General features: G+C 39.0%; 1 protein-coding gene across 1 annotated transcript in view; it reads right to left on the bottom strand.

Annotated features, from left to right (window-relative positions):
- Window positions 1–13,352, bottom strand: part of RAB10 (RAB10, member RAS oncogene family) — a 107,822-nt gene that overhangs the window by 4,713 nt on the left and 89,757 nt on the right. The window contains exons 4-5 of the mRNA XM_008069863.1: window positions 4,760–4,849; window positions 4,012–4,113 (exon numbers count right to left, since the gene is read on the bottom strand). Coding sequence (XP_008068054.1) covers window positions 4,012–4,113; window positions 4,760–4,849 — 192 coding nt within the window. The remainder of the gene's footprint in view (window positions 1–4,011; window positions 4,114–4,759; window positions 4,850–13,352) is intronic.

The following is a 13,352-nucleotide window of genomic DNA, read 5'->3' as shown; positions in this document are numbered from 1 at the left end:
CACGCGCTACCACGCCCGGCTAATTTTTTATTTATTGTAGAGATGAGGTCTCGCCAAGTTGCCCAGGCGGGTCTCAAACCCGCAGACTCAGGCAATTCACTCACCTCAGCCTCCCAAAGGCGCGGGATTACAGGCTGAGCCACCGAGCCCGGCTGTCTGATGTTTTTAAACTCATAACTGTACCACATCAAAGTGTGTGCATGTGTATGAAAAAAAATGCTACCTTGTATCTGGGTCTGCTTACACAGAGAAAACTCTAAAGTGAGATTAGTATATTCATACTTTAACCTTTAATATGATAACGAAGCTCTACTTGTAGGGCATAAATTATATGATGATTATCTATCACTATTCCCAAAAAATGCCAAGACTGGTAAGAAAATCAAAGGACACGCTACAGGCAGAAAGTAAGCAGAAACCATGGAGAAGACCAAAAAGCCCAGAAAGAGAACAGACACAAGGACCTTTCACTATGTGTTGTGATGACTCCTGTCTTAGTGATGACTCCTGTCAGTTATATCCTGGTCTTTACTTGGATTGAGAGTATTGAAACAATTTTTCATCCTGAACCACCAATCTCTGAAACACAAAATACCTTCCACCAATTAAAAAAAAAGCATTTGTTTTTTCTTTTTAGGCCGGGCACAGTGGCTCATGCCTGTAATCCCAATACTTTGAGAGGTCAAGGCAAGAGGAGGATTGCTTAAGTCCAGGAGTTCAAAACCAGCATAGGCAACACAACCAGACCGTGTCACTACCCAATAAATAAAGCAAGATGTGGTTAGCAAGATGTGGTTAGCAAGATGTGGTTGCAGGTCTCTCAAGTGGCTGGGACAGAAGGCTCACCTGAGTCCAGAAGGTCAACACTATAGTTAGCTGTGCTTATGCCACTGCACTCCAGCCTGTGCAACAAAGTGAGATCCCAGCTCAAGAGAGAAAAAAAAATCAAAGTATGTTTCCCTATTCCTTTTATTCCCTTAATTTAATTAAAAATATAATTTTGCCATATGTGGTGGTGTGCATCCTGAGTCCCAGCTACTAGAAAAGGATGAGGTGAAAGAACCACTTGAGTCCAGGAGTAAGACTCCTGACTCAGCAACATAGTCAGATCCCCATCTTTAAAAAAAAAAAAAAATTTAAAAAAAGAGCCAGACTTGGGTGCTTGCTTCCCTGTAGTTCTAGCTACTAAGAAGATCTCTTGAGGTCAGGAGTTTCAGATTGCAGTGCACTATGATCATGCCTGTGAATAGCTACTGCACTCCAGCTATGGCAACATGGCGAGACTCCATATCAAAAAACAAACAAAAGAAAACACACAAGCTTTTTTCTCCTAGTTAACCTAGTATTTTTCTGTACTATTTTTTTGTTCCCCAAAGGAACAATAAATAATACAAATCTACTTTCTCAAGCAATTCTAATGGGTTTTATTTTTACCCATTGGGACAGAATTTTTTGTTTTTATTTTTTGAGTTGGAGTCTCACTCTGTCGTTCAGGCTGGAGTGCAGTGGCACGCTCATGGCAACAGTAGCCTCAACCTGCTGGGCTCTGGAGATCCTTCCACCTCAGTCTTTCAAGTAGTGGAACTACAGGCATGTGCCACCATGACTGGCTAATTTTTCTTGATTTATTGTAGAGATGAGGTCTCGCCAAATCCCCCAGGCTGGTCTCGAACCTCTGGGCTCAAGCAATCTTCTTACCTCAACTCCCCAAAGTGCTGGGATTATAGGTGTGAGTCACCGCACACAGCCAAAAAAAAATTTTTAACTATTTTTTCAATTCAAAAAAGAAGCATATTAGAATTTCAAAACAAAACTGCTGATAAGTCAGTAACTTGTCCTATGGTCCCTCCCCAACCACCACTCTCTTGGAATACGCACTATTTAGAGTTCACTCTCTATCCTTCCAGATCTTTATTTGCTAAATATAACAAACTGTGAGTGTGCACAGGCTTGGCGTATAATTTTTAAAACTGAGAGCTCTACAAACACCTTAATCTGCTTTTTAATCAACCGATATACTATGTTCTTTATAGTTATTTAGTAAGCTTTAAGTTTCCCCCGAATTCTCATAGAAAAACATCTTCTAAAGTATCCCAAAACATGACATTCAGGATGCTGGCAGACTTGAAAGGGTATAGCTTTTGTAGTCCCTTTGAGCAGCAATAACTGAAGGCTGGTTTTATTTTCCAATTTGACCATTAAATTGTAGTTAGCAGATTCCTATGTTTCACTGTAAAAATTAAGTTAGGGTTTTAGTAATGCCATACAGAGAATTTAATTTACTTCAATGTAAATATCTAAACTCAATTTCTTATAATTGCTCAGAAATTTCCTTAGATTTACATGTGACACACCACCTTTTTAAAAACTTTTCCTTTTTTTTTTTTTTTGAGTCGGAGTCTCACTGTTGCCCAGGTTGGAGTGCAGTGGCACAGCTCACAATCACTGCAGCCTTGACTTGCTGGACTCAGATGATCCTCCTGCCTCAGCCTTCCACCAAATAGCTGAACTACAGGCGCATGAAACCACGCCTGGCTAATTTTTTGATTTACTGTAGAGACAAGGTCTCACTAAAGTGCCCAGGCTGGTCTTGAACCCTGGGCTCAGGCAATTCTCTCGACTCTAGCTCCCAAAGTGCTGGGATTATAGACTTGAGCCACCCCACCTGTCTTTTAAATTTTTTTTATTTTGTTTGAGACAGGGTCTCACTCTGTTGCCCAGTCTGGAGTAGACTGGCATAATCATAGCTTACTACAGCCTTGAACTCTTGGGCTCAAGGGATCCTCCTGTCTCAGCTGCAAGCAATCCTCCCATCTTGACCTCTCAAAGCACTGGGATTACAGGGATAAGAACCACAGACTATTTCAGGTTATATTTTATAGATATTTTTACCCATAGGTTGGTTTTTTAAAAAAATACTATTTCAAATATAATAACAGAAAGGTTACCATAAGTGATTACACTTTCTTCTATACAATGTTTGCTTCTCTTTTAGAATTTATCAGAAATTTAAAATACAACAAATTGAATACAGAATTCAATATAAAAATCGGATTTCCCAATTTTGTTATATGTTACTTACACTGGCAAGTACTGGGATTCACAAATCTTAAACTAAGAAACCCAGAAACAAATCTGAAGTAAAACATATTTCCCAAGATAATTTTCAGCATTACTCTTTTTTTTAACATCATAGGTTGGGAGGACTGGCTAAATGAAATCTGAGGATGCATTTATTCCATTTATTCAGTACGTACCGAATACAAACATGTCCTTCATATGGCTAACTAAAAAGTGACTGTATGGAAGAATAGCGTTCCTGTAGCAATAACTGCATGAGCGATTCATTTCTTTCTTTTTTATTTTTTTTTTGAGTTGGAGTCTCACGCCATCGCCTAGGCTGGAGTGCAATGGCATGCTCACAGTTACCCCAGCATCAACCTGCTGGGCTCTGGCGATCCTTCTGCCCCAGCCTTCCAAGGAGCCGGAACTACAGGTGCACGCTACCATGCCTAGCTAATTTTTATTATTTTTTATTGTAGAGACAAGGTCTTGCCAAGTTGCCTAGGCTGGTCTCGAACTCGCAGGCTCAGGCAATCCATTCGTCTCAGCCTCCCAAAGTGTCAGGATTACAGACTGAGCCACTGAACTTCTATTCTTAACATCTCTTAAGTTATGTGTGAGAATGCAAAGGATGCATGAAGAGTAATAATTCTTATCTGGAACAAGATAAGAAGCTGGAAAAAAGAGTATGGAGTTGGGGACTAGAGAGTAACTGTGAAAGCTCAGAGGAGTAACTGTTACCACTAACCAGATACTCCCGATTTTTAGATGGCTTTCTGTCTCAGTCCCTTACTTGACTTTGGAGGATTAGACATTGGCAATGGGTAATCTTTTAGGAACAATACTGCCCAAACTCAAATTTAGTATATAAACCCAGTACTTTAGAAGAGACAAAATATCAGCTGAGACACTGAGGTAGCTCAGCAGGAAGTAAAAATAGGAACGTACCTTTCGAAGGATATCTTCAGCTAATGTGAGGAACGCCTTTTCGATGTTTATATTTGCTTTTGCACTAGTCTCAAAAAACCTAATACCATGCTCCCTTGCAATCTAAAACAGAAGCAAAATATCATCATAAAATTATCAAACATGAGTTGCCAACTGATGACTTTAACATCTTAGAGGAAATATGAATTTTATTCTGAAGGCACTGGTCCCAAATAGAATACATAAAAGTTTATTTCAGTGAGCCAAGCTCTTCCATAAAACAAAAGAAAAATAATCAAAATACTCCTCTCCTTACCCCAAGAGTTTATTTCAGATATTCTAAATCCGATATTTCACTCTGGAGGTAAACTTAGGAGAAGCACAATGTGACTTCCCTAACTTGTAATTAGATCTAATTTCAATTTCTGCTCGTCACAAGCTCCTGATTGTAAAACTTTAGAATCTTATTAATTGATACATTTCTTTAAAGTCCTAAGTTAAAGAACTGAGATTCACTGATTTTTATTTTTCCCTCTTTGTAACTTAATTAAGGCTAAAAATACTATGGCCACAGATTTAATTCTCCCATACATGTCAGATATGCACCCAAAAAATTTCACCCAAATGATAAACTATTGTTTCTAACAAGCATTTAAAAACTATGTGACTAGCTTAGTGCATTCCATCACCACTACTATAAAAATATTCAAAAGTAGTATTATCTTTACAAAGAAAAGGCAGTATGTCAGTTTCATTCAGGGGGTTTTACCTGTTCTCCTTTTCCTTTAGGTACAACTCTTTTATCGTCCATATCACACTTGTTTCCTAGTAACATTCTTTCCACATCTTCGTTGGCATGCTAAAATAAAATAAAATGTTACTTTTACAAACCACCATGAATTATGGCTTCAATGACCTTTAAAAATGATTTTATATGTCTCAACTTAGAGTGTCTTTTTTTTTTTTTTAAGATGGCATCTCACTGTCACTCAGGATGAAAGTTACTGTTTAATGAATACAAAGTTCCAGTTCAGGAAAATGAAAAAGTTCTGGAGATAGATGGTAGTGATGGTTGCAAAACAGTAGAATTTATTTAACACCAGTGAACTGTACAACAAAAAAGTTAAAATGTTTCATTTATTTTACAACAATTTTTAAAAGTATTCAACAACAAAAATATCAAATGACTGCAATTAAGTTACTTTATTACTACAGATATAAAAAAGATCTAGGAAGTTATTAAATGTGTTAATGACTTAAGACAATATACAGTTGACCCTTGAGCAACAAGGGAGCTAGGGGTACCACATAACTTTTGATTCTTTAAACACTTAACTATGAATAGCCAGCCCACTGTTGACTGGGAGCCCTACCGATATAACAGTCGACTAACACATATTTTGTGCATTATAAGTATTATGTTCTGTATTCTAACAGCAAGGCAAGTTAGAGAAAATAAAATGTTACTAAGAAAAATCATATAAGGAAGAGAAAAGTGTTTACTATTCATTAAGTGGAAGTGGATCATCATAAAGTTCTTCATTCTCGTTGACTTTATATCGAGTAGGCAGAGGAAGCGCGGAAGGGGAGATAGGCACACTTGGTATAACTTTATGAAAAGACATTGTTATTTGTCTTTTTTCCTTTTTCATTTCTCTAAAAATGTTTCTTTATGGTACTAGTCATTCCTCCACCATTTAATTTCAGTGCCCATATCATAGAAAGGTCCTTGTCATAAAAAAAGTCAAAAGCAGTCTTGAATGACCCCCCTTCTGCCAGACTGTCTAATGTCAATTTGTTTTCTGGCACTGCGTCCATCAAGCTGTCTACTGTTAATTTATCTGGTTGGCATCTGTAAATTCTTGCCATATCCACAGTGTCTTTCATAATTTCCTTGACTGGCTCTGCCAAAAATCCTGTAAAGCCATGCACATCAGGATGCAGTTTTCTCCCACAATGGCTTTCATGGCTTTTTCTGTAACAGTAATAGCACCTCCAACGGTGTAATCTTTCCAGATTTTCATGATGTTCTCTGTATCAGTGTTATCTTCCACAGCATTGGCAATCCTCTCCATAGAGTACATCATATGTCATGAGCCTAACAATCCTTATGAACCCTCTGATCTAGAGGCTGAATTAAAGATGTTATGTTTGGAGGCAAGTAGACTACTTTGATGCCTCCGGTGTTGAACTCATGGGGTTCTGGGTGGCCAGGGGCATTACCCAATATCAAAAAAAGTTTTATTCACTCATTCACTCATTCATTCATTTTTATTTTTTGAGTTGGAGTCTCACTCAGTCACCCAGGCTGGAGTGCATTAGCGCACTCACGGCCACTGCAGCCTAGACCTACTGGGTTCAGGCAATCCTTCCCCCTCAGCCTTCCAAGTAGCTGGAACTACAGGCAGGCACAATCACGCCCAGCTATTTTTTGATTTATTGTAGAGATGGGGTCTCGCCAAGTTGCCCAGGTTGGTCTCAAACCCCTGGGCACAGGCAATCCTCTCACCTCCACCTCCCAAAGTGCTACGATTATAGGCATGAGCCACCATGCCCAGCCTCAAAAGTACTTTAAAAGGCAACCTCTTACTGGCAAGATGCTTCCTGACTTCAGGGACAAAGAAAGACTCAATGGAGCCAATCCAGAAAAAGGATTCTCACTGTTTAGGTTTCCTTGTTGAACAATCAAGAGACTGGGATCTGGTATTTATCCTTTCTTTTCAAGGCTTGGGGGTAAACAGCCTTATAAACAAGGGCAGTCCTGATCATAACCCAACTGCATTTACACAAAACAGTAGTATTAGCCTATCCCCCTTATCCTTGAATCCAGGGCTCACACCTCTTCCATAATTTGTAAATGTCCTTTGTATCTTTTTTTTTTTTTTTTCCCTCAAAAAGGGCACTGTCATCTTCATTAAATAACTGTTGAGGCTTTTTACTTCAATTATTGTCATAATGGAGTCCAGGAGTCTTCTACTGCCTCTTAGTTCAGAAGCTGCTTCCCCTGTTATCCTGATTTTTTTGTTTAAGCCAAACCTCTTTCTAAAATTATCAAACCATCCTTGGCTGGCATTAAATTCTCCAACTTTAGATCCTTTACCTTCCTTTTGCTTTAAGTTATCGTATAATGACTTCCCCTTTCCTTGAATCACATTAGAATCTATAGGTATGCCCCCTCCCCTTTTTGAATCAGGGTCTCTTTGTCACCCCATCTGGAATGCAGTAACAGGATCACAGCTCACTGCAGCCTCTAACTCCTGGGCTCAGGTGCTCCTTCCACCTCAGTCTCTTAAGTAGTTGGCACTACAGGTGCATGCCACCACACCCAACTAATTTTTTAATTTTTTGTAGAGACGAGGTCTTACTATGTTGTCCAGGTTGGTTTCAAACTCCTGGGCTCAAGCAATCCTCCCACCTTGACCTACCAAAGTGCTGGGATTACAAATCTCAGACACTATGTCTGGCTTACATAAGCCTTTCTTACAGCAATCCCGTACCCACAAAAAAGTTGCATTTTCAATATAAAAATGGCATTTTGCAAAAAGTGCGAGGTTTTTGTGCCTATTAGTGTAGCTGCAGTGACAGCTTCACAAATCTTTTTTTTTTTTTAAAGGTCCTTATGCAGAACTCATTTATCTTGAAACAACAGACCTTGGTAACCAAAGCTGTAGACCTCAATCTATAGTACATATCAAGCAATTCAACTTTTTCTCATAATGTCATGACTTTTTTCTGTTTCTTGGGAGCATTTCCAGCATCACTAATGGAACTTCCCATGGATCCCATGGTTTACAGCATTGCAATAAACATGCTGAAAATACATAACAAAAGCAAGAGATCAATTTTAACTGCAATATGCAATTAACTGGAGAGATCAATTGCTCATGTAGAGATGACTAGTGTCATGTGGCTTTTTTATGTGGATACCTGAAACACTTGAGCTCACCACAACAGCAACAGGAAATGGCTACCAAATTATCACAGTAGTACAGTATGTATTACAGCTAGTTTTATGAGGTTAGGGTTTAATACTGCATCTTTATGTTTATTAACATTTCTCTCAACTGCAAACAGCCCTATGTGTGGGATGTACTTATATGTAAGTTTTGATAAATTTTTATAATAGGTTTTGTGTATATTGTATGGTAGTAAGTGATAAAATAAACTAGTACCTATGTACAGTATTATGCGTTCATGATATACATAACATTTTCCTAAATCATCCCCCATTTCAAAGCTACATGATTTGCCTGTTTTTCAAATTGTTGAGTCTCCAAAAAATTTTCCAATAGATTTATTTTTATTTATTTATTTTTTTTTGAGTTGGAGTCTTACTCTGTAGCCCGGACTGGAGTGCAGTGGCCGCTCCCGGCCACCGCAGCCTCGACCTGCTGGGCTCCGGTGATCCTTCCTCCTCAGTTTTCCGAGTAGCCAGAATTACAGGCACGCGCTACCACGCCCGGCTAATTTTTTGATTTATTGTAGAGATGAGGTCTCACCTGTCCAGGCGGGTCTCGAACCCGCGGGCTCAGGCAATCCACTCACCTCAGCCTCCCAAAGGCGCGGGATTACAGGCTGAGCCACCGAGCCCGGCAGATTTATTTTTAAAATTCTGCATATAAGTGGACCTGTGCAATTCAAATCCATGTTGTTCAAGAGTCAGCTGCAGATTGAGAGGAGGCAAAAGAGGTGGGGTTAGAGAAGGCAACTCTTTATGTGGAAGGAGATTTCCTTAGTAGAATCACAAACTTAAAAAAGAAAAGAAATTATACAATGTACTATAAAGAAACACGTTATTTAGAGATCCCATGGTTTTATCTGAATTCATTGCCTCTTAATTTATGTTACTGCTAAAACAAAGGTAACTAACATGGCCAATATCCAATAATAACAATATATCAGGTGCTCCTAAAAACCTTAGCAATGTGCTAAGCATCAGTAAGAGGCATTCTTCTCTTAGCATCTATGAACGGACTCCAGGGGCTTTGACAATTCCAAAGACTACATATAAAATGGGAAGTTACCTAAGCACATTATTCTGGTGAGATTCTAAATTCTCAAAGGTGTTCATAACCCCAAAAAAGTACAGAAGCATCCTCTAAAAGACTCTCAACCACCAAATGGACAAATTATCAACACCTGTAATAATCTACCTACACCCTGATCAACACTGCAAGTTGCCAGATACATTAACATGAACCTCCACTAAAACAAGACAAATTATCTAAGTCTGTAGTTTTAGAGGCAGGCCACTGTTCTATTAAGGATACCTAAGTAGGCCAAAAAAAGGTCAATTAGTAAGTGATCAGTGAAATTTTAAAAATGTAAAATTAACTTATATGTAAATTTATAAGTGTTAAGGCATTTTGAGCCTGGTTTTAAAAAGAAAAAAAAGCAATTCACAAAGCTTTAGCAATCTGACCACCAATTTAACAACCACTACACCTCCACACCCACATATAAGCAGTATTCTGGGGCTAGTGAGGAAATGGGTAAAGTCCTACATACATGTGTGACATTTTAGAGCATAAATATAGCTCAAAAACATCTGAAAGCAAGCATTGAAAAAAGGACTTTAGCCAGGCATGGTGGCTCATGGTAATAATCCCAGCACTTTGGGAGGCCAAGGTGAGAGGATTGCCTGAGTCCGTGGGTTAGTAGCAACTTGGAGAGACCTCATCTCTACAATAAAAAAAAAATTATCTGGGCATGGTGGCATGTGCCTGTAGTTCCAGCTGAAGGCTGAGGCAGAAGGATCACCTTAGCCCAGCAGGTCAAGGCTGTGGTGGCCGTGAACGTGCCACTGTACTCAAGCCCAGGTGACAGAGTAAGACTCCTACTCAAAAAAAAAAAAAAAAGATTTTGAGCCTTAAATAACAACGTTTTAGAGCTTAAGTGGCGCTCCTAGAGCAGTGCCACATAAGACAAATGTAATCATATAATGGTGATCACTTCCTGGTATCAGTGCCAGTTTCCTTCAAGTCCGGCACAAATGAATTAAACTGACTAAATTATACCCAGATTCACCGTAGAAGCTCTTCCTCCCATAACCCTTACTCAGCCTTAGTTTCCTGGTGATTTAGGAATCTCTTACCAAAGGGGGGAGGAAAAACTATGATAACAGCAGATCCAGCTGTCATTATAACATTCACTATTGGTCAGTAAGGTATCGTTCTATTTTGTGTATTTCTTTCTCTTTAGAATGGTATGTATGCACCTTTTTTTTATGAGAAATTTAGAATTTTATTTGTACTGACCTAGTGTAGATTATCACGTACTTATTGTCAATTTTCATTAGGAAGTTAAGTTAAAAGACTCTGTTACATTAGTAACGTAGAAGCCTCTACCTCTTAGTATGACTAACAACTCACAGCCAAGGCACTGAGTTTTCTAAAATGTGTTATGACATTGTGAGGTCTCATTATATTCCTGTCATGACTACCAAAAATACTTTTCAAAACGTTTTATTTTAGAAACATTGTACTGCCTTAAACCTGGTTTCCTCACTAATCAATCCATTCACTCATCCATCCATCCATCCATCCATCCATCCATCCATCCATCCATCCATCCATCCATGTATTCATTGAGTCAGAATCCCACTCTGTCACCCAGGCTGAAGTAGAGAGGCACACTCATGGTCACCACAGCCTCAGTCTGTTGGACTCAGGCAATGCGCCTGCCTCAGTCTTCCAAGTAGCTGAAACTACAGGCATGTGCCATCATACCCAATTATCTTTTTGATTTAGTGTAGAGACAAAGTCTCATCAAGTTGCCCAGACTGGTCTTAAACTCCTGAGCTCAAGTAATCCCCTTGCTACCACCTCCCAAATTGCTGGGATTACAGACGTCAGCCACCACCCCCAGCCTAATCCACATTTAAAAGGCTAGATCTCAGGTGCAAAACTGACAAATTATAATTTATCCAGCAAGAACACACTTCTGGGTTCACTGAGTAATAACAGACTTCATTCATCTAGGGAACTTTAATAATTTTATGGCTCAGCTTTTCTTTTTTACTAACTACTATCCCTTTTATATAATGCTAAACAGATAGTAGCAAGGCTAAGAAAAGACTGAAAAACAGCTGTAATATGCTTCGCTCAATAACACAAAAACTTTTTTAAAAGGTCTTAACAGTACTATATAAATCTTTACAGCCCAGAACATCCTTACATGGTGATACTAACACTAAGAATCAAGCATGACGAGGTTAAAGGTGGCTTTAACCAGGCGAGGACAAAAATAGCATCCGGAATGTACAGATCTTCTCTCATACATTTTCTTATGCCAACATGCATATTAATCTTTCTCATTCAGATATACAGAACTTGTTTACATTCATATAAGGCAAAAGTACACAAAGAACTGATAGATGCTCCATACAGCCATATCCATAAAGAGACATAATTATGCAAGAGGGCACACATTTCTATCCATATAAATTACACACCTAGACTGTAACTAGCTTTTAAAAATGACTGGTTTCCCAAGGTGACTAATACAGAAACATGAATTACGGTCAGGATTTCTCAACTTTGGCACTACTGACATTTTGAGCCAGCATTCTCCTTATATCCCAGTTTTGGCAACCAAAATTATACCCACATGCTGCCAAATATAAAACCATCCCTGATTGAGAACCACTGGTTTTGTCTATGACCATACTACCCTGTACACATCAGATCTGGTCTGATCTCCAAAGCTAAGCATGGTCAGGCCTGGTTAGTACTTGGATGGGAGAACCATTAGTTTAGATCACCACCCAACAGTAAATAAATTACAGACCACTAAATAAATTACAAACTTAAAAGGATGTTTAAATTCAATAACTAACCATAAAGTCATTCAGAAGTCAATGTATGTTTCACAAACATGAGCCTCAAAATTGTTTTGATATATGAATAGTAACAAGAGAGCCCATAAAATTTTTTTTTTTTTTTTTTTTGGAATCAGTCTCACTCTGTCGCCCAGGCTGGAATGCAGTGGCACACTCACAGTCACTGCAGCCTCAACCTGCTGGGCTCAGGCGATCCTTCTGTCTCAGCTTTCCATGTAGCTGGAATTACAGGTGTGTACCACCCCACCATGCTAATTTTATGATTTATTGAAGAGACGAGGTCTCACCACGTTGCTCAGACTGGTCTCAAACCCCTGAGCTCAGGCAATTCTCTAACCTCCACCTCTCAAAGTTCTGGGATTACAGGCCTCGTGAGCCACCACGCCTGGCCCATAAAACATTTTTTTAAGCATTATACTGTAAAAGTTGGAGCTAAAAGAGTACTTTTTTTGTAATTTTAAAGATGTAGGGTACAATGCCGGATTAGGTGTACAGGTGGTAATCATACAGGTGAAGTTTGGGCCTCCCTTCGGTCCCCACTTTGCCTGGTTTGAGATCAGGTACCCTTATTGATGTTACGTGCCACCCCAAAAGAGTATCTTGTATGTATCAGAGAAAGAATCTGAGACTAAGTTTCTTAAGAATTTGTTTAAAACTAAGGTATTTGGTCCAAAGCACATTTCCCTAAAATATCTCTACAGCCAAAGTACTTAGGTTCCCCAGATACCAAAAGTAAATTAAGAGATTTGATTTATCTTAAGTTTGAATCTACCACACACTTTCATCAGTTCCATCCTTATCCGTGTGACTTCTGCTCCTCTGTTCTGGTCTGTTTAAATGCCATTCCCCTCACCTCCCAGACATACTAACAAAGTGTTTTGTTCTTCCTACCCTTTAACATTAGGTAGAGAATCATTGATGATCATGCTGCAGTCTCAGCCTTTTTCTAAATACTAATCCGAAGAGCCACAGCTTGGTAGAAAGTTTCATGGTGAAACACGTCACTAAGTTTTAAAAAGCTACATATTCTCAACTTCCCTCTTGAACAATATACCACTGCATACAAAATGATCAGATCAGAAAAACTGTAATTAAAAACCTGTTTATTTGTCCACAAAACCCTTGTGCCAAGTAACACCACTAAAATGTAGAACACACTTAGAAAACAGAAAATTAAGACTGTGCAAGGATGTGTTACTAAAAAGTATCAGAACTGGGATTCTAACTATTGTGATTTCTTATCTCTCGCTCCATTATTCCAAGGCACAGAAAACTTATGTGTTTCCTTTTGCTAAAGAAATACAAAAGATGGGTACAGTTACTCCAGAGGCTGAAGAGATCCTATTCAAGGCCAGCCTGAGCAATTTAGCAAGATCTTGTCTCTTTAAAAAACAAAGAAAGAGCCAGGCTCGGTGGCTCAGCCTGTAATTCCACGCCTTTGGGAGGCTGAGGTGAGTGGATTGCCCGAGCCCACGGGTTCGAGACCTGCCTGGGCAACTTTGCGAGATCTCATCTCTACAAT

Source organism: Carlito syrichta, unplaced genomic scaffold (genome assembly GCF_000164805.1).
Source record: "Carlito syrichta isolate Samal-C Ts95f unplaced genomic scaffold, Tarsius_syrichta-2.0.1 Scaffold312243, whole genome shotgun sequence".
Classification (NCBI taxonomy): Eukaryota; Metazoa; Chordata; class Mammalia; order Primates; family Tarsiidae; genus Carlito; species Carlito syrichta.
Note: the sequence above shows the minus strand (reverse complement) of the source record. Positions and strands in the feature narration are given on the sequence as shown.